Here is a 23,096-nt window from a genome sequence, read left to right on the forward strand (position 1 = left end):
ACTGTTATTGGAATTGTACTGTATTATAATCATCAAGCATGTTGCCTACTTTACTACTTGTGCGAAATTAACAATGGCATTCACATTTACCAGTTTAACTCTGAACTTTTACAATTCTGTTTCCGGATGTGGTTATGGTTTCGGATTTGATCAAAAATATTGGCGGATCGGCGGATTTGGCTGAAAAAAGGCACGGAACAGCGGATTTGCATACCCCTATTCAACCCCCTCCCCCCTTTTTAAAATACACAGCAATTGGTAACTTCTTGTACGTTTTTTAGATAAATTCATAGTAAAGACAAAAATTCAATCATTCATTCGAGTTTGGGTCTTTGGGTATGTTGCATATTTTTCCTATCACATCCCTAGCAAGGCAATTATTTGCGCTACCGTAATTTGATTGACGCGCCGTTTGCAGTTTGATTTCAGCATAACTTTCTACAAACGTAGTTACGTTAATGATGTTTCTGGTTTTTGTACACTCTGCATGTTCAACTACCTTACTCGTCTAACTCTAGCTGAATCGTCCTATAAAAGTACCGACGTTTTGGCGTTTTTCTTAACATATTTTTTTCTGACGATTTACCAGTAGCCCTGAAAATAATAAAAAAACAACAACATATGATATCCATCAGTTTCAGTCGATCTAAACTGAGGCCTGCCCCGTCCAGGCCCTGGGGAAGAGACTGCTCGTTATTGATGGTATAGTCTATAGCGGATACATGAAGTACACATCGACTGTTTTGCATGTGAAAACCGTGTGCCGGTCTTGTGCAATGTACCCTCGTGGAATTTGTCTCAGAGGCAAAATGTTATCTTTAGCTGCTTAACGGTTCTAAAATGACAGTGTTTTCTAAAACTGCCAGCTTTAATGATCTGGTTCCTCTTTTGCCGGCGTTGGACCTTCCTGCCACCCTCAAAATGTTGTTCTCACATCGGAACTTTGTTCACGCTCTCGCCGGCGCGGTGGTAAGTGGATATTTATCCATTACGTGGTACGATTGTCATAAAAGCTTACGTAATGTTTAGGGCAATTTAATTAAAGGACTAGTAGGCCTGTGGATTGTCAGGAGAACCGAAAACTGTATAAAACAGAGAGATTTTTCGGTTTTTTTTTTTCATGACGGTCCGTTATCCTTGCCGGCATTATCGATTAGTATCGTCGATTACATTAATACACCGATTCCAGAAAAAACCCGGAAGTTACACCGAAACTAGGCTTAATAGCCCTCGCGGTAAATATTCAAAGCAACATGGTGTACGAAGAAGTGAAGTCAATCTCTCTTCTGATGATATTCCCGGCGTTAGTGTGAACGAAGAAGAGATTGAAATATTGACACTCAGCCAATTAAAATTCTGGCTTAAAAGTCGCCGTATAAATTAATGTGGCAAAATAAAGGAACTTTTGGAAAGATATGTTTGCCATTCTTCGATTGTCTCGATCTCTAATGTGCGAAAAAACAACATGTTCTCACCATTTTTATTGCCTAAAAGAACTTTATTCATGGTCGGTTTAGGAAAAAGAATCTGAATGAAATGAAAGTTTTAAAAATCTACAATCCTGACTCGAAGAATAACTTTACTAAAGCTAAAGTAGCTTAAAGTAGTAAAACAAAAACAGAAGCAAGAGCTCGAAAGAACATACAGAAGTGAATTTAAAAATTGTTCCGGATATCAGGAGTATCACAACAGAACATCCAAACGTAAAAAAATTTCTTACGGCTGATTCATTTTTCGCTGACGACTTCAGTCTTCTCACGTTAGAGAACATCCGATCTCTCTTAGTGAATAAACAATCGGTGCGAGAGAATAAGACAAATCCTTCAGTTTAAAAGATACTAATCAGAGTATCAAACAAGACCACGATCTACTCGCCAAGAATGGTACAAACAAGGGTTCAGTACAGTGACAGCATCAATGCGTTACACGGTAGGACACAATCACAAAGCTGATTCATTGGTGAAATCACCAATAAAATTATCAAAGAAGTGTACCGCAGTGTAACAAAGACTATCAGCCACATGCCATGGAAGATGGCCTAGAATATTAGCAATTAGTAAAAGACAAGTACATTGAAATAATGCATCAACAGGGATAGACGAAGGTGCAAGTAACAAAATGCTTTCTTTTTGTTCAAGAGAAAACAGAAATTTTGGGGGCTCGCCAGCTGAGCTGGTTACAGACCCAAGTAAGAGCAATCTCCATGAAATCATTGAAGCCAAGAATGTCATTGTTATGGATGGTGAACCCCTGAAAGATTGTCTTATAAAATCAATATGCAAAATGTTTGATACTGGGTTAAAAGTAAACAAGAGTCATGTTTACTTCAGTTTATGAAGTGCAATGTACAACAACTACTCTTTGTTGTGAACAGACTTCGGAATGTCCTGGCTATAAATTGGAAGACCCTCTTAGAGGTAACTGAGAATTTTTAATGAGCAACTTGCCTTGGACATAGAATGGTGGAAGGAGATACTTAAGAATATTGAACAATTTATGATACATATATTATATATGAACTGGCTTATGCTTAGAGATGGCCTTACAAGATGTGATTATTGCTAAAGCCAGAATAAATAATGTATACCAAAGTTCCAATAAGTTTGTCCAGCAATTAACATGAGAGAATTCAGCTACTTCTAGTTTTTTTTTTCTGGTAATGTTGAGTGAATATTTCAAAATAGTTCAAAACAATTGGGAATCTATAAGATCACACAATGTAGGAAATTCTCAATGAGGTCAAATTCAATTGTACTTCTATGTTATTAGCAAATTATACACCAGACCATGTGTCCTTCTATGTTACACCCAAAAAATAGAACATGAAGCCACATAATGCACAATTTCATTGCGGTGGAAATCACCAAATATTTAATTGCCACTGATGAACAATATCATATCATGTACTCTGTTTTCATTCACTACCAAATGACAAATTAAACATTAGGTGTCAAGAATTATTAGATGACTAATTTTTCTGCCAGTTTACAAGCAAATAGCTCACTATCCAGGGTTGATTAACAACTCTACACAACCTTAGTGGAATTACACCATCAAATATATGCCATCCATATATTCTCCAAATAGCCACTTCAGCTTGTATTTTTACATTTGCAGTTCTGGTTCATGGTTGAAAAACAGTCTTCCTTAATATTAGTAAAATTATCATCAGCTCTGATTTACTTGGTCACATAGAAGGGATGAAGATTATAACCTTCTTGCTTGCCAGTAAATGCTGTCTATCAAATACCTGATATTAAGGAAATTCCTACAAGGCCTTAAAATGTGTTGTCAGACTTTTATTAGTTCACTCTGCCTCGGTCTTGGGTAACTGACCTTTTATCTCTCTGCAGTCTATTCTGCACTTTATGTCTTCAAATTCAACCTAAAAAACTTCAGGTAAATAAATAATGGGCAGGCTCCCCAACATCAAATACAGGAAATTGGCCTATGCAATAATTTATCTGACACTACTAGTTCTGAAATATTAAACCTAAAAGCCAGATCTTGCTGAAATATTAAGCGAATAGAAAAGATTCAAAATTCATCAATGGCTGTATTTAAATCACTAATGTCCTTTCACATTCAACATTGTTTTGCAAAACTTTTTTATTTACCTCAGAGGCATGAAAAATGATTAATTCCTAAGTTAATTGAAGCTGATGGGTATTCACACCTGTATTCACTTCTTCTTTGCCAGACTCAGATGCCTCGCATCTTTTCGCTCTACACAGAGATTCCTCATCAACTTTTGTGCAGGGGAAAACCGAGGGTATGGCTCCCAGTTTCAATAAATGTACTCAGTTTAAAATCACTTGGCAAGAACTGCTCGGAACAACAGAAATTATTTCCTACCAAGGTAAAATAGACATCTCCCCTTTTCATAAGTATTTCCCACTTTTTCCTTCTTTGTTTATCTGGCTTGTCCGAAGGAAACTCAGTCGTGGAAATGATAAATCAGGTCGGTTTTTGCTACGATTATTAGAGTTTTGCAGCCGCACAACACTTGTGTCCAACTCTTTTTCTTTTCCTTACCACATTTGCTCCAGACAAGTTGCTCTAACCTATATACATTCGAATTTTTTCATTCTTCGCCAACATTTCATCTGCCATTTTGAAAGCTGGAGGGCTATTAAGCCTCGCTTGCATGCAACTTCCGGTTTTTTCTGGAATCGGTGTATTAAGCACTTAATGACTGGCCCCATGAGGAACAGTGAGTTTTGTTTCCCCAAGATTGAAAAGTTCTACTTACAACCTTAGAAGCGCAGATTTCCGCATTCCCAGATTTAATACTGTCACCTATGGGAAACACTCACTAAGATATATTGGACCTATGCTGTGGAGTTGACTCTCAACTAACTTAAAAAACTTACCGTCTCTACAATCTTTTAAAAGACAGATCACGTTAACTAATCTTTCACAGAAAATTGAACATGAATGCGAGAACTGTGTTTTATGTAGCACATGATCTACTTACGAATGAATTATTTTAGAATTGTTGGAATTACTGTAAATAATGTAGTTAAATTTTAGTCTCTTTTTATTGTAAATATCAAATTTAGGTTTTTAAATTTTACAATTTATTTTATTTATTTTAAGTGTCCCCTATTAGTAGAGGGTTTTTTATCCTCGGCTAGAATGTATTTGACACATTAATAAAGTTATTGTTGTTGTTGTTGTTGAGGTCGAGGGGAAGCAAAACTTGCTGTTTCCGGCGTGATCAGTCATAAAGTGTTTTGTTACATCTTTACGCTGGCTGGCTCACAAATTTGCCGTGGTTTAAAGGAGCACAACCTGATCATGTGCGAGTCAAAAGTTCAAGTTGTTGTTTCCCTAGGGAGTTAGTGAGGTTTTGTTTGCTTAAGGGAGTTAATGACTTTTAACCCACAACACATGACACGCTCTCCTCCAATTGGAAAATGTATTTGAGTTGGGAGGTATAGCAAGAATCATGATAACTTACATAACAAAATTCTCAATGGCAATTGGTTCTCCGTGCACCTATTTGTTATGTAATCTTCTTTTGATCACTGGTGTCCAATTACAGGTATCTAATTACAACTTGTTGAAATTGGATACAAACACTTATCTTTTTCTCAGCTCATGAGCAGGCGGAATTCAACAAATCCTGCAATCTGAATGGTTCCTGGAGCGGGCGGATTTTCTTATCCGGACCGCCATAGTGGGCAGAATCTGTCAAGTTGATCTATTTTTGTGAATGAATTAGCGGTAATTGTCATCTTTCGCCCTTTTTACACTTCCATAGACGATTAATCAATGTGAGTTTATCTCTATTCACCTTTAAATGGCAAGGAAAGTCACTGTAAGTAAATTCAATTGAGTTTTTTGAAGTTGTGAGAGTTTGTTTGGCTGTTTGTAGCTTGGTACTGTAATGGCACGTAATGCTCTGTCTCTCTCTGTATAAGTTTTAAGTAAAATATAAGTCAATTTCAGTCGAGTTTACCTCTCCAATCGTTGCTGTATTTGAGAGAATTTTTGTGGAATACACTTCAGCAATTTCCTCGCTATCTGCCACTCAATTTATGGTGGAAAAGTCTGATTTCGAGTGATTTGCAACGACTGACAGAAATTGTTTTTGTAGTAGAACTTCAAACTTTGCACGAAATTTCCACCGGAAAAACACTTAAGGAGAACTTAAATGGTGAACTAAATGCAAGTAACATAAAGTAGTTCGGTATAAATTAATCTATTCTTTAATACATCTTTCTTTGTCTAGTATCTGAGTTACTCGCTCGTTCGCTAGTTAGATTTTTTACCAATGGTTTGTAGAGTCTGTAGACGGCGCGTAAGCCAATTCAATGACAAATCTGCATAAACAAACCCACTTGTAAGCCAATTTACTGCAAGAAAAAAGATAAACATGTTATTGTCCGGCTTAGGGTTGGTCCGTATAGTGAAAAACTGTGACCTCGGGCTTGAAAATGCTGCCCTCGGCCTGCGGCTTCAGGCAGCATTTTCAAGACCTCGGTCACAGTTTTTCCCCATACGGACCTCCCAGCCGGCCAATAACATTTATTTACTGTATGTACCTGCAGTGTTGGGAACTAAATTTTGGAAGCACTTGGGTGAGTGACTCTCAAAATGCACTTGCCCAGTGTAGTTTTCACTTACCCTCCCCTGCACAGCCAAAAAATATCCACAATGGTTCACAAACCATACATTTTTCAGTATCTTGCAATCACGGATGCCCAGCTTGCCATTTTGTGTTGTGCCTTCTTGTTCTGGTCCATTTACAAGATGCCTTCTTAGGATCGCAGACCAATTTTACTGTTTTATCCTCATTTTAATCATCAACTTTTGACACTCCTAAGAAATATTTCCACTTTTCCATAGTGTTAACTGAAACACGGCTAAACAAACAGCTGGCACTACCTAATTCACATACTTCCCTAGGATCGAGAGATTGGAGTGAATAACTTGTCAGTATGTGGAAGACTGACATTTTTTCCTTCAATGGAATATTTTACCAAAAGACCTTAGCAGGCAAATGTCCTTGTTCCTCTCATGGGCCATTTTCAGTTCTCATGAACTAATAACTGTCGGCTCAACTAGGGACCAGCTGTTTCACTTTATACATGTGTAATCATGACATAAATTATTGCTTCGAGGAATTCATATTTCATTTGGTATAATGTATGAAAAACTATAAACTTAAGTTATTGGTGTGTTATTGGCAAATTAGTTGGGCATCTTGAAAGATAAATAAGGTCAAAAAAGCACTGGTAAGTTTTTGTTTGGAGATATTGTTGCCAAAATTGAAAAAAAAAATGTTATCGACATTTCGTACTCGCCAAATGGGCGAGTAATCAATGATTTGTACTCACCTGAAGCTCCTCACACTCACATGGGCGAGTGCTAATTTCCAACACAGTACCATCCTGTAATTGGATACTTATGCCATTCCACATTACATACGCACACTGCTCTATCTGGGACTAAATCAGGCCTGTAGATAGCCTTGTGAAAATGTTGTTAATATGTTTTATTGAAATGTAATTAGTGCCCTTGCCTTGTCTTAATAAAGTATGTGGAAGACTGACATTTTTTCCTTCAATGGAAAATTATACCAAAAGACCTTAGCAGGCAAATGTCCTTGTTCCTCTCATGTGCCATTTTCAGTTCTCATGAACTAATAACTGTCGGCTCAACTAGAGACTGGCTGTTTCACTTTATACATGTGTAACCATTACGTAAATTATCGCTTCGAGGTATTCATATTTCATTTGGTATAATGTATGAAAAACTATAAACTTAAGTTATTGGTGTGTTATTGGCAAATTAGTTGGGCATCTTGAAAGATAAATAAGGTCAAAAAAGCACTGGTAAGTTTTTGTTTGGAGATATTGTTGCCAAAATTGAAAATAAAAATGAATGTTATCAACATTTCGTACTTGCCAAAGGAGTGAGTGATCGATGATTTGTACTCACCCGAAGCTCCTCACACTCACATGGGCGAGTGCTAATTTCCAACACAGTACCATCCTGTAATTGGATACTTATGCCATTCCACATTACACACACACACTGCTCTATTTGAGACTAAATCAGGCCTGTAGATAGCCATGTGAAAATGTTGTTAATATGTTTTATTGAAATGTAATTAGTGCCCTAGCCTTGTCTTAATCATTTAAATCTATTTGTTATGTAGAAACAAGTATCTTGCTGGAAAATACACCACTCTAAAAAATCAGATGAAACTACATCTGAGGGCCAAGTTTTTATTATGTTTTTTTCTCATTTTTTCACATTTTTTTTTACAAACAATCAGTTTCTCAACATAGTAAAAACAAAATTACAGGGTGGCTTGGTGGATTTTACTTTCTTATGTTAAAAACAATATTTTACTCACTCGCTGCACTCGTCTATGAAAACCACTTGAAAATTAAATATTTCATACTTTCACACCGCCATGTAATATCCTAGATATTTATTTTCCTTGTTCGGAGATATTAGCACTACCAGTTGCAAGCTGTTCTGAAATCTGAATAAAAATTAAATAAAGTTGTGTATATGTTTGTAGATAAATACATCTTATTAGATGTTTTGGTGTGTAGTATCTCTGTATATTTTTACGAGTTGTGCTGTATTTTGATGAGCCTGTAGGGCGAGTCAAAATACAAACAACACAAGTAAAAATACAAAGCGATACTATACACCAAAACATCTAATAAGAGATTTATTATCCAACTACTGTGGTCAATAAATTTATCAATGAAAGAGGGAAAGTGTGACAGTTTTGCGTGTGCGTGCCAACCTGTATGGCAAACAGGTTTTCTACTGTACAAATAACTGTACAATATCGCTGTATGTTTGTACTATCATTTGGATGGTATTTGCTACAGTTGGATAATAATGGTGTGTATTAAAAGGCCTCCTCTATAAAGTGGTAGCCTGAGTATCAGGCTTTTCTTACTCACAGGGTAGGAGGAGGAAGCAACCGGCAAAGAAAAGCCTGACACAAAGGTCTTTGTTGCAGTCTTCCACCGATCCTCATAATGTGACAAGTGTCAGTATATGTATTAACCAATTGATTATTTCCGGCTGTCATGTTTACTTGCATGCATCACAGATCACAACGGCGGAAATTTGAGCAAATAATCCAGTTTCATCCATGTCTGTAATGGTTTCCGAGAATATTTGCACAATTTGCCCCAAAAATTTTCACACAGAGTATGGAAAGTCTGGAACTTCTAACAAAGAGTTTTCTAATGTTTTGGGTGAAAAACCTGTCATTCTCATTGAATTATTGCTCAAGTTAAGAATTGTTGTCATTCAAGATAGTGAAGACAGCAAAAGTTCTGTTTACAAAAAATGTGCTAGGAAAATAGTGAATTGTTACAGAATGTTCACAGAGTTCTGGGAGGCATTTGCAGGTGGTAGAGCTCTCGAAGAGGCAAAGGAAAGCCCTCCACGAACTCCTTCGAGAGCCATTCTTAGGGGTTCAATTCCTGTTTGAGACCAACGAGCCCGCAACTGGAGTGACTCCTAAGGCAACCATAACCATATTATTTTGTGATTGATGTCAGTAAATATACATGTACAGACTGCAGAAGTTTTGTTTGTATAGTCAGCTATGATACCCAGGATAATTCAATCCCTTATTTATTAAATAAATTAATATTTGATAATAAAAATATTGTTATTGTTTTAGATGGGAATATATATACTGTTTACATGTAAGAATTGAGGTTTCTGTATGAGTCTAAAACACCTGGTGTTTTGTATAGCAATTGTAATTGCAATGTGCGAATTCCGGTGTGACATGTAGTCTTGAACACTCTACATTTTGATAGGGAAGTGTGACAGCCATGACAGTGTTTTATCCTTTGGATACTGCAAGAACCAGACTTCAAGGTTGGTGAGATCGTTTTTTAATTGTTGTGAAAATCAGTCTGAAAATTGGAGAAATTTCTAGTCAAACTACACCCTCTGAGGTCACTTAACTACATGTACATGTGCAGTGTAACATTTGAAGCATAATTTCTGCTTTTGAAATTTTTTAAGAACTGTGACATTTAATTGTCTTTTCTTTTGGAGGGCACTACATTTACTTATAGTATGTGGGGAAGGGGGGGGGGGTCATTACTTTCAGAACTTTGTGACAATGGTCACAAACACCGAAATGTCAACTGTGGCTGACATATGAATATATATTTTTTAGTTAAAGGTTAAATATTTTACTAATTGCTACAAAAAGTGATATGTAGCTGTAGTACATGCCGATTTGTAAAGGGGAGTGTGAGAAGTGGAAACTAAGTTAAACCATTCTTATGATTCAAGCCATACTTTTCCCTAGCATGGTTAGTGATTGCCTGCATGATCATGACCATGTGTATTGTCATGTATTTATATTGCTCATGTTTTACAGTTGATGACAAAAGAAAAGCAAAGAGCACAGCTTATATATTAATGGATATTATTCAAGAGGAAGGAGTGTATGTATTTCTTAATTTTCATTGGGATAATTGAAGGATACAATGAAAGCTTATCTACATGTACATGTACCTGTTTTGTCTTACAAAATGTTTAGTGGTGTGTGGTATAAGGTGGCTGTATTTAAGGAGCCTGCAAGTGCTAAATATCTATCTGGTGATTTCAGCAACTATGACTATTTTAATGAATTATCGCAACTTTCATGTATAATACATGTATACACACAGGAATACACTTAATTCTGATTGACAAAAAAACAAACAAATTTTCACGTAATATATGTTTCCTTATTCTTCAGGCATTCTTTATACCGTGGTCTCCTGCCAGTTTTATCAAGCCTTTATTGTTCAAATTTTCTTTATTTCTACACCTTTAATGGTCTTAAGACTGCTTTTGTGGGCAGAGGGAAAACATCTTCATCACTTCAAGATCTGTTATTTGGATATTTAGCAGGTAATGATAGTTTATAATAGTAAAGAAACAGCAAATTTTTAACAAAGTTACAGAAACATAAGGGGAAGTTAACATTCATGAGAAGGAGAAATGCCATGGGGAACATGAGCTACAGGCAAGTGTTTCCATTGCTTTTTCAAGTTCTCCAAACATTTTGAGAGTGTTCTGTAACTTAATAGAAACAGGGGGGGACACGGGGAGAAAAAGAAAGTGAGTCATTTGTTTATTTTGGTTGAGTAGGTACATGTACAAGTGTCCCACACTGTCAGAACGTATTAGGACTATATCCCCCTTCTGGATGGTATAGTCATGTCACAAAATGAAATTTGCCTGTACCCAATCATTTTACACCTGCGAGTGAGTGGAGGGAGGCAGTAAGTAAAGTGTATTGCCCAGCAAGAATGCAAACCATTGACGCCAAGTCCAGTGCACCTCCCCCGTATTTATTAGTGGAAAATGGCGCTATATAAATGTATATTTATTTATTTTTTATATTTATTTTTTTATCTTTGCCTGCAGTGCAGTGTGTCACATCAACAGCTCATGCTAATTCTTTGTGTTTCTATTAAGTTGACGACATATGGCTTTTAGAGAGTGCTTTCTTTACAGAGTCTTTTCTAAATTACATGTTAAGGGATCTCAGAGGTTTTACCAAAATGACTTTGATATAGTGAAACCAACAAGGGCATACATAACATTTTGTAACAAACCCCTTTACGCATGTATCTAGGGAATTCCTGGTAGAGCCAAAGTATTCTTCAGTCTGACCAAAGTTACAGATATAACAAACCTCAGTAATAAAACAAATGATCCATTATAACAAATGCCATGTGAGTAGATGGATGGGTAGGTGAATGAGGCAGTTATCCCTTTGAGTGGAAAGACAAAGTGCTGGTTGTATAAGGTGATATATACTCCACTTGGGAATCATTTCAGAACACACGTGGTGTGATAGGGGTACCTCTTGTAAATTGTCAAGACTGCAACCTGAGGACTAACAAGTATTTTTGAACAATTACATGTAATTTGTTGATTAATGGCTAGTCAAGTACAGCTGGACAAAGAGTCTATTTGTTGCAGGCATTGTTAATGTTCTCATGACAACACCACTGTGGGTAGTGAATACTCGCCTAAAGCTACAGGGAGCAACATTCAGAACTAAGGGTCTAGAATGCAACAAAACAAAAAAATACAAAGGAATTATCGGTGAGTACTATTTGCAAAGATCAGGATGGTTGATTTACAACTGTAAGTTGTGAATAGAATCTGTAAAAGGTTATTGACATATACAGAGTATATTTAAGATCTGCACTGCAGACACAACAGCTTTCTGTATTATTATATACAGTACATCTGATTATTCTCACATTTTGATTGGTTCTTAATTGGAGGACCTTAAACACATAGATGACATCATTAACATTTTGTTTTTGATTCTTTTATTGCCATTTAAAACAAAATAATAGATTTCATGTTGCCTTGCATCTGTTCAGTAATTGATCACAGAAGATGTGGTAAGAACATTCAGTGACACACTCAGCTATCACCTTGTGTGTCACTTTTTTGCTCTTACCACATTTTGATGTTGACCTTTGATGTTGTCCTTTGATCATGCAATTACTGCACAGGTTCATGCACTGATGTTGGATCTTTGTATTCATGTATGTAATTGCAGATGGTTTACTACGAATTAGCCAAGAAGAAGGTCTGTCAACCCTGTGGAGTGGAACAGGCCCATCTCTTGTTCTTGCTGGCAACCCTGCTATTCAGTTTATGGTCTATGAAGCAATAAAGAAGTTCTTGATGCACGAAGATAAAAAGGTATAGAGTATTGTTTGCTGTTATTGTCACTCACACTGAATCAAACATTTCTGTTACATTTTGGCAGTAAGTAACCTGTCAGCTGCCCTTACTAAACTTATGTTTAATTTTGCAGGCTCTCAGTGGAAAACAATACTTTGCACTGGGTGCAATTGCCAAAGCTGTCTCCACTGTTGTTACTTATCCCCTACAGGTGGCTCAGTGCAAGCAGAGAGTAAGTTGATATTGCTTTCAAATGCATGTACCAGGACCTATTTGGTGGTGAAATTTAATAAAAATTGAACAGGTGTCAATTGTTTCTGTAGTTGCATCGCTGAGCCAGGCAGTGATTAAGAACATTATTTTCTTATTCCTCTCAGTCTGGACACAAAACACCAAATGGAAAAGCAGACATCTTCTCTCTATTAGCAAGACTTACGAGGTATGGCATTGCATTTGTTTGTATAAAGAAAGTTAGTTACCATTCTGTGTAATGTCTTTTAGGGTTTTAATTTCTCTTCTTGTCTTGTCTTCGTCTTCGTCTTCGTCTTCGTCTTCGTCTTCGTCTTCGTCTTCGTCTTCGTCTTCGTCTTCGTCTTCGTCTTCGTTTTCGTCTTCGTCTTCGTCTGGTCTTCGTCTTCGTCTTCGTCTTGTCCTCGTCTTCGTCTTGTCTTCGTCTTCGTCTTGTCTTCTTCTTCGTCTTGTCTTCGTCTTCGTCTTCGTCTTTGTCTTTGTCGTTATTGTTATCATTACCATGATTGTTACTTTTTATTCTCTTTTTAACCCCTCCCCGTTTCTCCTTTAAATTTTGACCATTGACTAACTGAGTGTATTACGATACTGATGTTTTACGGTTTCAATCCGAAACTTCTACCAAACACGAATCATGAAACGAATTTTCCTTTACTTCCTGTGGTCCCGAATTACCATTCGTAGCTCTAACGTAAGGAAGGAAATTCATGAGGCAGAGCTATTTCCAGTTAATTCTGTTATCTCCGGCTCAGACTTCATTAGCTTTGGACTTGGTGCTAATAGTGAACTTGTGTTTGTCCTTCAGGGAGCAAGGCGTCAAGGGTTTATATAAAGGACTGGAGGCTAAGCTGCTTCAGACTGTATCAACTGCAGCCTTAATGTTCGTCGCTTATGAAAAAATCGCTGCTTTCATTTTCAGATTACTTCGGACAACTCAGAGATGATCACTCCAGTGAATATTTAAAAATATACAATACTTTATTTTATTTCTTAGAACTAAACAATAGGTGCGCAGGGCGTACTTTTGTGGCCTTCTTATCTGAGAAGAGTATCCAAACCTGCAGCCTTGTGCTAAATGTTACTTGATGTATGGTATTTACACAGCCGGATTCACTAAGCTCTTGATAATTCAGCTGAATTTGTCGTCAGTTTTTAAGATTCTTATAAACAGTTATAGCAACGCAAGTGTAAAACGTTCCACGAAAATCCAAACTTCTTGGGCTTTGCTTAGATTGTTCACAGCCCTCTGTTTTTCGTACTTTTTTTCGCGAAAGAATTGAAGTGGTTGGGAGGTTATTACTCGCTGTCTCTCAACTTCTATCTTTGAGTAGAAAAAACAGAGGCTGTCAACAGTTAAGGCCTAGTCCTTCGTCAGACGTCAACAGATGGTCGTTCTGTCCGAAACTAACACATTGATCCCACTTTTTATAATATTGTTTTTAAAAATCTGCTTTGAGATATTTTGATTTGACTGCTGTAAAAAAAAAAAAAACACATCTTAACGAAATGTTGTTTATAGGCGCATGCTACATATTCTTTGATTTGCTTCATAATCTTAATTCCTTTTCAAATAAAATCTTTTATAATGTTAGATTTAAGTCTATTTTGTTGAACTGCTCCAATATCGCGAGAAATGACTTTTTTCAAAGAAATTATAGTTCCCCTCTCTGATTGCAAAGGTTCGTAATGAACCTCCACACCGGTGGTAAGGTTACTGTAATTGCTATTGCGTAAAAACAGAGCGTTATGACCCCTGTTTTTCACCGCATTTTATAATACCAGAAGCATTTACTGGCATACTAGGTTAAGGGTTTGGACCGTTGGGGCGGATTCTCCCCATCTAAAACTTTGTTGGGGACCACACCTCCCCTGCATCACTGATCATAGCAGTATAAGATGAATGCCACGGTTATAACACTCACTACAGTTCTTTGTAGCCCAGTGGTCCATGAGGTCACTGGTTGGAGTTTTAATTAAAATTCTTCCCACACTCTCGTAACAAAAGTTGATGAACATCTCACGATTCCTTCACTGACCTTCACATTTATCATTATTTCACTGGTAATAAGGATGTTTTCAATTTTTCGATGTCTTCGATGCTTAAATGATTTTGCTTGAGTCGAAAATGAACCACAACACAGAGACTATGATAGTTCTTTTGTTCCGTCTGCATTGTTTAATATCCGTTCCACAAATACTGACATCGGTGCTTCATAGATTAGGAGGTTCTATTCAGTTTTTTAATTGAGTTTACCAATCGTTTCTTTATTGACGTCAAAATATCATGAGGATTATGCCAATCATGACACGATTTACCTTTAAAACTTTAACCTTTACCCCCTCTTCCGGAAAACAGTATTTCCAAACATGCTTCGTACCACGCGTTCACTTCCGGTGATGTCGTGAGGTCACGTCAAGTGGAAGGAGCCATTCTCTAGCGTTATTGTTCCATGTAGCGTTGTCAACAATTTCATGAGTTCTGAGCATGACTTAGTTCACGTTTCCGGTTGATCTTTCATCAATTCCGATCTCTCCAATAGCAATAGCTGTTATCGTAACCTCTCTTGATGATCACATGATCTATATTGATGTAAAATGAAGAAGGTGATTCCTAGACTCAAAATAAGACAAAAAATTAGGTGGACAGTTTTCCACAGCTGCCATTGTCATCGTCATAACAAAATGAATTAGAGTTGAATACAACGAAGTATTAAATAGAAATTGTGGCAAGTCAGCAAATGTAAGTTGATAATAACTACGTGAGAATTAGTCCAGCCTCCTAGTTATAATTCTGAAAGGGTGCAATCATGATTGAATTATGCGAGTGGGCAAGATGAAATATGTCAACGGAATTTTATAACTGCACAAATTAACCCGGCCCTTTTACCTGAGGCAAATAATGAAATACTGTTTGTTTTTTGGATCATAAAACTGCCGTTAAATTTCCCTCTTTCAAACTGCGTCACAAGCACTGGAGGATGTCAATCTTTTTCTTTGTGTTTTAAGATCTTAGGTCCTTTCCCTTTGTCAACTTCTTTTCCTGTGTACGTGCATGTTAGCAAATTATAGGGTTGACCTGCTGCCAGTTACATAACCTGACGCATAACGTTTCCGTTCCAAAGCTTTGGACAGCTGTAGCTTAGATCACGCTACATGGCTACCTGTCAATTATTACAGTTTCAAATTTAGTTCAAAATAATTTTGCAACATACTTGCGGTTTTTCTCTCACTTGAGCGTATTTTTTTTATTTCCTGTTTTTGTGTTCTTTTTTTGTTTTTAATGGTGAAGCAGTAGTTTCCACGGTTTTTAAACACGATGTCTTCCGGCTTGTGTGAGCATTTTATACTTACCACAAAGGAAATGCCCTTCATTCATCATGAACAACAAAACAAAAGCTGCCCCCACATACGTCAGCAGAATTTAACCAAAGTCTAAGTCCTATGTACACAACAATTGACGTTGATTCTTGTGATATAGAGCATGTCAAATATGACGTCGAACATTCCAGGGTCTTCCAGCGGAAACCCTGTCATCCGTGAGAAATAAAGTCACATGTCTCTAATCTCTCGAGTATTGTTATCTTATAAGCATGTAAACAAAGCAAAATTTGCATTTGACGAGTTCACACAACACCGGCAGCATCTCGGTCTGATCTCTGTATTCGCGCCATCGCCATGAACAAGTGGATGATATCTCGATATAAGGTTCGATTTAAAGGTCGCGGTGTCGATGTGTACAGTGGTTTCTACGACATACTGGCTTGGATTGTACAAATTCAGTTAGATTCTTTATACTTGTTTGGTTCGGTGTTGTTATCACTTCAAGTTATGTGGAGGAAATTATTTCCAATTTCGCAGCAAAAAGTAACGAAGACAGACATCTCTCTCTCGTCAGAACACTACGACTCTCGGACTTTTACCGTTAGAGAGTTACAGCAGTATGATGGTATTCAAGAGAAAAGAATATATTTTGCCGTCAATGGAAAGGTGTTCGATGCTACAAACACAAAGGACATTCAATTTCTCGACGGACCTTTCAACTGCTTTGCGGGTCGAGATGCTAGTCGTGCGTTAGCAACCTTTACTCTAACTGAACAATTGAGTAGCTTATCTGAAATGGACGACCTGTCGGACCTTAATCCTCTCCAAATGGATAGTCTGTTTCATTGGGAGATGCAGTGTTCAGAAAGATACCCACGTGTAGGAACACTTGTTCGAAGTCATCAGCCACGTGCTCTTCAATACGCTTGCATAAGAACAATTTGCGCCTCTATTAGTGAACTGAACGGTCCATTAAGAGAGAAGGTGGCAGCTGAGCTCCCTCTACCAAAACTCCTCAGGAATAAAATTATATCGTCTAGATAGAATCCGCCAGCGTGTATCCCGTCTCTAACCAGCTGGCTGGTACCTCAGAGATAATCAATTATGACGCCTAAGGTGCTATTTTCTGAGCATTTTTGTAGAAGTGGCCTTACGCTGTAAAAAAACGCCAAAAATTTCTGTCATTTCATGTAACGGATAGTGTGGGTTTTATTGAACAGACAATTAAGCTTATAAGCATTGTATAGGGCTTTGTTTTGTTTTGTTATGCACTATTTATATATCGCAGCCTGTCAAATATTTTGATCTTGTTCAAGTAGTCAGAGGCGATGTGCCATTTGTATTCATTGTTAACATGGAATAATGGTGGCAGTTGTCCAAGACTGAGTGATTGTAAATTGAAACAAACGACTCAACACAAAGGAAAAGCATAATGCCATTAAGGATGGCTGTAAGTCGTAACATCATAAATAGCTCGACACAGCCAGCCAGCAGCTGCACCGCTGGTTAAAATAGCGCTGGAAAATTATTTTTAGATTTTCAATTTTAATGACAATAAAGAGAGAATGAAAGATAAAGCTTGTAGTGAATTCTTGCGTAAGACTTAAACAAAAGCTCCCAGTAATGTCTAGTAATGAACAAAAAACAGAAATAAATCTTAAGCGATAAGCTTTCTTTACAGATCAACTGATTAAACCGCTGAGTTTCCTCACAGGTCTACCAAACTCCTTGGGAGCCGTGATTGCGTAACAGTGTAAACATAAGAGTTTGTATGGGAATGTAACGATATATTTGGAGAGAATGACTCGCTGTAATCCCTTTGAAACTGTCCCAAAACGTCACCGAAACACAAGTAGCATACACAAGAGTCGATTTAAGTCGTTTTTAGTGAATTTCTTGTCCATATTTTTAACCGTTATAAACGATCTACATAACGTGTTTAGGAGACCTGTGGTTTTTCTCGTATCAAAATTAGTTCCAGTGTTTTCATTGCTAAGATAGATAAGATAACTTAGATAACTTTTTTGCTGGTTGAAACATATGCATTATTCTCCTTCGCCAAGACTTCCGCTGCCGTGTATCTGGCAAAAAAACCCAAAAGATCACAGTTCCGAGTGACTGCAAGTTTGTGTGTACACAGCCGGAGAGGAAACTTCTTATCCAGGCAGACCGGAAGGAGCCTGGTGTGGGAAGTTAAACAGTGCAAGGGAGGCAAACTGACCGCGGTAGTCACGTTTTGAAGCTGAGGTATCTCATCTTTTTTCTGCTCTGAAAAATTCGCTACTATACGGCGGTTATTTATCTTTATCAAATTGAGGTTGATGACAGTAACCGAGTGTTCCACTTGCCCGCCGACGCAGCCCTACACTTTGTTTAGAAATTGATACCTTAGGACCCTCAGCGCACAGGAGGGACAAGCTGCTTCGATTTCACGCTACGTGGCACTCAAATAACACGGGGACTGCACATGCAGGAGTTTACCGCACCATTGTATGAATGAACGGACGGTCGAACGGTCAAACGATAGGGATCAACGTAATATTACTAACTATTCAATAAGTAAATGCAGTAAATGCTGATAAATACATTAAATGTAGTGACTGTTGTCTATTGCGCAGCGAGTTTGTACAGGTGTGTGAGCTCTTCGTCATAGCAAAGGCCTAACGCACATTCTGACCACATGGCAAGGACGTTCGTGTGAGGTCCTTTTCGTAACCATGGATATTACTTCTAATTCTTCGTCGATTTCGTTTTTTTTTCTTAAATATAATCATGTGTAGTAGCAAGTGTTTACAGTTGAACCTCTCCAGCCGTTATCCTGAGAGGTGGGGGTGTAATATGAAACCTTTTTATTCGGGCCGGAGCGCAACATTTTTTGTCAAGAAATGCTTATTTTGGCATACCGGTATGTAAATCAAAATGCATCAATAAAACAGAAACTAAACAGAAGCAGAGACCCACGACACGCGGTACAGACCAAGTTTGGTGACCTTTTACAATAAAAAAACGGATTGCCTGTCCGTCATCGAAAGGTTAATGTGCATTTGGGAGGCGTTTTAGTGGCCGTTTCCATTGTGGAGAGGTTGAAATAAGAGTGAACGTGTGAACTGTCCGCTGGGACCAAAGAAAGTGGCCGTTTTAGAGAGGTGGTAGTTGTAGAGAACATATTCATGTTGCCATGCGTCTGGTTAGTAATTGATCACGGACGATGTCAAATATGGTACGAACAAAACTGCGTGGCCCACAAGTCGATAGCCGAGTGTGTCACTGATGTTCTATTTATATGAATCTATAAGATTTGTTTTATATAATAAAGAAACAACAACAAAAAAAACTGTTAATGATGTCATCTATGCGTCTGTTCTTCGATTGATCATAAGTTAGAAGTAATCAAAATGGAGAATCAGTACTATTTCGTCTAACCCGGACGCTAGTTGGGCAAACCAGCGTGCTTTTTAAGGTAACCATAGGTCAACAGGAATGCTATTTCGGATAAGAAACCAGCATGCTATTTACGCTAGCCAGCATGCTATTTAGGCTAGCCAGCATGCTATTTAGGCTAACCGGAGGGCTATTTAGGTTAACCGGAGGGCTATTTGGGTTAACCAAAACGATATTTAGTCGTAGAGTACTATTATTAGAGTAACTATGCTCGTTCCCAGTGCATTCAGAGCTCAGAGTCGATTCCTCCATTCAGTCGCAGCTCTTACCTTCACATCCTTACATCTTGGTATCATATTTGGCATTGTCAAATAATCAAAATGGCAGCAAAAACTAAATGGCGCAAAACGAGGCTACGCTGATGTATCAAACACAAAAGACCATGTTTGAACTCATTTCCAAACACCAGAACAGAGTTGAGAATACAACGCTGTTTTGACGAACTTTGAGGTGTTTGGAAATGTGGTCAGAGTGTTGAGTGTTTGATATATATTCTCAATCGAAGCTAAACTAAGTACTTTTAGGTATTTCCGGTAATTATGAATCTGCTTTTCGGTATTCTTCATATAAAATATTGCACGAAATAGGATCAAAGAGGAGCTTGTTGTTAGGAAATGATCACATTGAAAACCCTAAAACCTTCAAAGATATGAAAGTGTAAAGTATTTTTTTCTTCTATTTTCTCAGATTGGCTTTATTAGCATGAATTTAAATGTACATGGTTAGTCCCCGGCAAGTGCTGCAAAGTAATTAGGGACGTGATCTTTGGGAAATAACATCCATCGAACTTTTTAAATTGTTTCACACCTTAACAATGGATGCAGAATGGATCGGTTTCATTACAATAAAGACATTTACTATGTGTTTCAATTGCATACCGTATGATAAACTTCCGAAAGTAACGACCCTCGTTATTTTAGTAGCAGCCTTTGAGGCTCTTTACTTTCGAGGGGTCGTTACTTTCGGGGAGCAAAAAACGTTATGTTAAGTCGGTAGCACTGAGCTCTTTTTACGAAACAAAACACGAAAATTCGTAAGAACAGTTCTTAAAACATAATACACAATTCTTCGCTCCAGTTTAACTCTCTGTTGCTGCCACATGGGTGGGCTCTTCATGTCTAGACCGTGTTGTCATTGGTTAGCAGGAAAGCTAGTCAGACTGATACCTTAAACTGTATGTTTTTATTTCTTCTTCATGACACACTCCTATGTCAGTCTGCTGTAACAATATCTCAGTACGCTCGTCGAGTTTTCATTTTAAATGTAAAGAAACGTTCCTTTTAATACCCTCCTGTTGAAAATGATATCAATTTGAATCAAAGTTTGCTATACAGTCCAGGTATAGTACGTTCCTGTTACTTAATGAAAATTGTGTTTTAACACAATGCAACATTAACTGATGAAGCACGAATTGACATTTCACAACGCTTCATGGCATAAGCGATTCTTTTCCTTGTTATAGAGTGCCTTAACTCACCTGAAAATTGATGGGAAAACAAATATACTATTGAACCTTGGTCTCACTATTTTCGGGGAGGGGGTGAGGGTGGGTTGCTACTTTCGACGGGCTCGCTACTTTCGGGGGATCTCTACTTTCGAGGGGTCGTTACTTTCCGAAGTTTACGGTAAGTATATAACTCTTTCTCGGACTATTATTCTCTGGAGTAATTTGTAGTTGAATGCTCTAATGTTGTTTCCATGGCATGTTTTGCTTGAGTGTGAAGAGTCTAAGTCGTTCTTTGAAAAAACAATAATTAGAAATACAAATTCAACTACTTTCTACCATTTGCCAAATATTTCTTATGCTGTCAAAAGCTTAGTTCTAAAAAGTGTGGCTTCAACTAATTTATTAAGAAATTACACCTCAAATTAAACTTCGCTGTGAAAATCTCCTTTAATCTGTACTATAACAGCAACAATAAGGAGTCAATGGTTGCCTAAGGAAAATTCTCTCCTAATGAAGTCTTAGTAAAGATCTGTAAATAGTGTAAACAGTGTAAGTAATATTCTATATCAAAATTTTGTAAGTAATGTAGCTAATCACTATTTTGAAATTAAAGTAAAGAATTAAAGCTGGATGATTGCAAGTATTACAAGTAGTTTTTTTTGTTGTTGTCAGTTGTAGTTGGAGGCCAGATCATTTTCAGCAGCTGCTCCGAGACTCTGGAATGGCCTACCTGAAGAGCTTTGTCAAACAACATCACTTGACAGTTTTAAATCTCGACTTAAGGCTTATCTTTTTAAGAAGTGTTTTTATAATTCATAATTTTATTTTATTTTTATAGTCATTGTAAAGCGCTATTGATCAGAATATGTAAATATGCGCTATGTAAATTGGTAAATGATGATGATGATGATGATTATTATTATTATTAGAGCGGTTTTCAATTGAGTGTCGAAAGTAATTAGACAATTACTTTGGTTTTGGTTTTGATTTTACTACGGTTTGAGATTGGCTGAGTAGTCTAATTGGTAAGTAATTGGTTTGGTTTTGGTTTTACGACACTCAATTGAAAACTGCTCTGTTATTATCATTATTATGTACTCTAGATAATTGTAAGTCTTGTAAGCAATTCAATGGACAATTTTCTCGTTAGTAATTTAAATATCACTAATGAATTTATCTTGTTAGTAGTGTATTGCAAGCACGTTTGTAGTGTGCTTTTTGATGGAAGTATTTTTTCTTTTTTGTAACTGATTTGTGTTTAATAAAGTTAATTATCCGATTTAAGAAACCAAACTCTGTGCACCTTTTCGTAGCAGAAGGCGTCAAGCACAGGCATCCTAATTGTTAAACTCACATTGCCGCCTCCAGTATAGAGGAGGGAGCTCACAGCTATCCAATGCTAATGGTTAGCGCGCAGGCCTGGGCTCCAGATTGAACAGTCGGTCAATGTGTTCTGTTCTCTCTTTACCCCTCCCATTGAAGGATGACCCCCCCACCCTTCAATGGACTAGCATTCTACACAGCCTGGGTTTGGAGGGAGGGGGACAGGCAGCTACATCAGAAAAATTACATAGCATATAGCCGATTAACAGGGTCTCGATTGGGATCTTTGAGCAAACAACAAGCTATTTAAAAAGAAATAGAGGTTTCGTCTCCTGGAATTATTAGGATGTTGGGGAATTGGGGGAGACGTTGATGCTGCCCGGTAAGACCTGAGCAGTATTACATTGTTACAGAAACTACTCCTTTTTTCTCCAATACAATGATAACTATGAAAAAAATCTCAAATCTGGTTAGTTATGGGCACGCCCCAGGCATGATTATTTGGTAGCAGGACTTCATTCGTCTTATTCGGTCTCTGATTTTATTCTTGATTAAAAAAATCGAACTCCAGTCAAGCAGTCGTCAGATTTTTTTAATTACTCGTATGCCGATTGTAGACCGAATTGGACCACTCACCCCTATGAGTGGCGATCATGTTGGCAATATCTGAACAACATGTGCTCATCACCTTGTTTGTCTACCCATGTAGAATTGCATGTCGAACATGTTGCCACGAACGAACTTCACTCTGGTTGGATTGTCTAACCGTTAGACAATCCAACCAGAGTGAAGTTCGTTCGTGTCTTTGCTTCAGAGGTGAAGTTCACCCCTGAAGCAAAGACAACGCCGTTTAGTAGGAGTCGACTGAAAGGCTATTTTAGAAAATAGCACCTTTAAAGGCAACATATTCAAAAATATTTACAAGCCTGAGAAAATCTCCGAGCATATTTTCGCGCCAAATGGATGCTACTGTTTATATATCGCCCAAACCGTCTCGTCCACCGCGGAAAAAGCGATTGCGTGACACTGGTAAGTTATAAAATGGCATGTTATCACGCATTTGAAGAAAAAAATAGTCTTTATTCTCAGTCTCCGTTTTGTACCT

At 37.5% G+C, this 23,096-nt stretch overlaps 2 protein-coding genes across 3 annotated transcripts; both read left to right on the forward strand.

Moving 5' to 3' along the window:
* The first annotated feature begins 722 nt into the window (after positions 1-722).
* Positions 723-14,050, forward strand: LOC110046019 (peroxisomal membrane protein PMP34-like). 2 transcript variants are annotated; one of them, XM_089289596.1, is made up of 10 exons: positions 723-969; positions 3,701-3,859; positions 9,315-9,375; positions 9,890-9,956; positions 10,253-10,407; positions 11,488-11,613; positions 12,083-12,228; positions 12,344-12,442; positions 12,588-12,649; positions 13,265-14,050. In XM_089289596.1, the coding sequence occupies exons 1-10, from the start codon at positions 841-843 to the stop codon at positions 13,401-13,403; spliced, it is 1,143 nt and encodes a 380-aa protein (XP_089145722.1). In that variant the 5' UTR covers positions 723-840; the 3' UTR covers positions 13,404-14,050. The 2 variants fall into 2 exon arrangements, with proteins under 2 accessions (XP_089145722.1, XP_020607340.1); XM_020751681.2 differs by lacking the exon at positions 3,701-3,859.
* A 1,977-nt stretch (positions 14,051-16,027) lies between these two features.
* Positions 16,028-17,357, forward strand: LOC110046021 (uncharacterized). Its single transcript, XM_020751682.2, has one exon. It carries the CDS (start codon positions 16,135-16,137, stop codon positions 16,822-16,824), a length of 690 nt encoding a protein of 229 aa, XP_020607341.2. The 5' UTR covers positions 16,028-16,134; the 3' UTR covers positions 16,825-17,357.
* The last annotated feature ends 5,739 nt before the right edge of the window (positions 17,358-23,096 follow it).

The sequence above is a fragment of the Orbicella faveolata genome, unplaced genomic scaffold (genome assembly GCF_042242905.1).
Source record: "Orbicella faveolata isolate gen_17 unplaced genomic scaffold, um_ofav_v1 contig_2, whole genome shotgun sequence".
Taxonomy (NCBI): Eukaryota; Metazoa; Cnidaria; class Anthozoa; order Scleractinia; family Merulinidae; genus Orbicella; species Orbicella faveolata.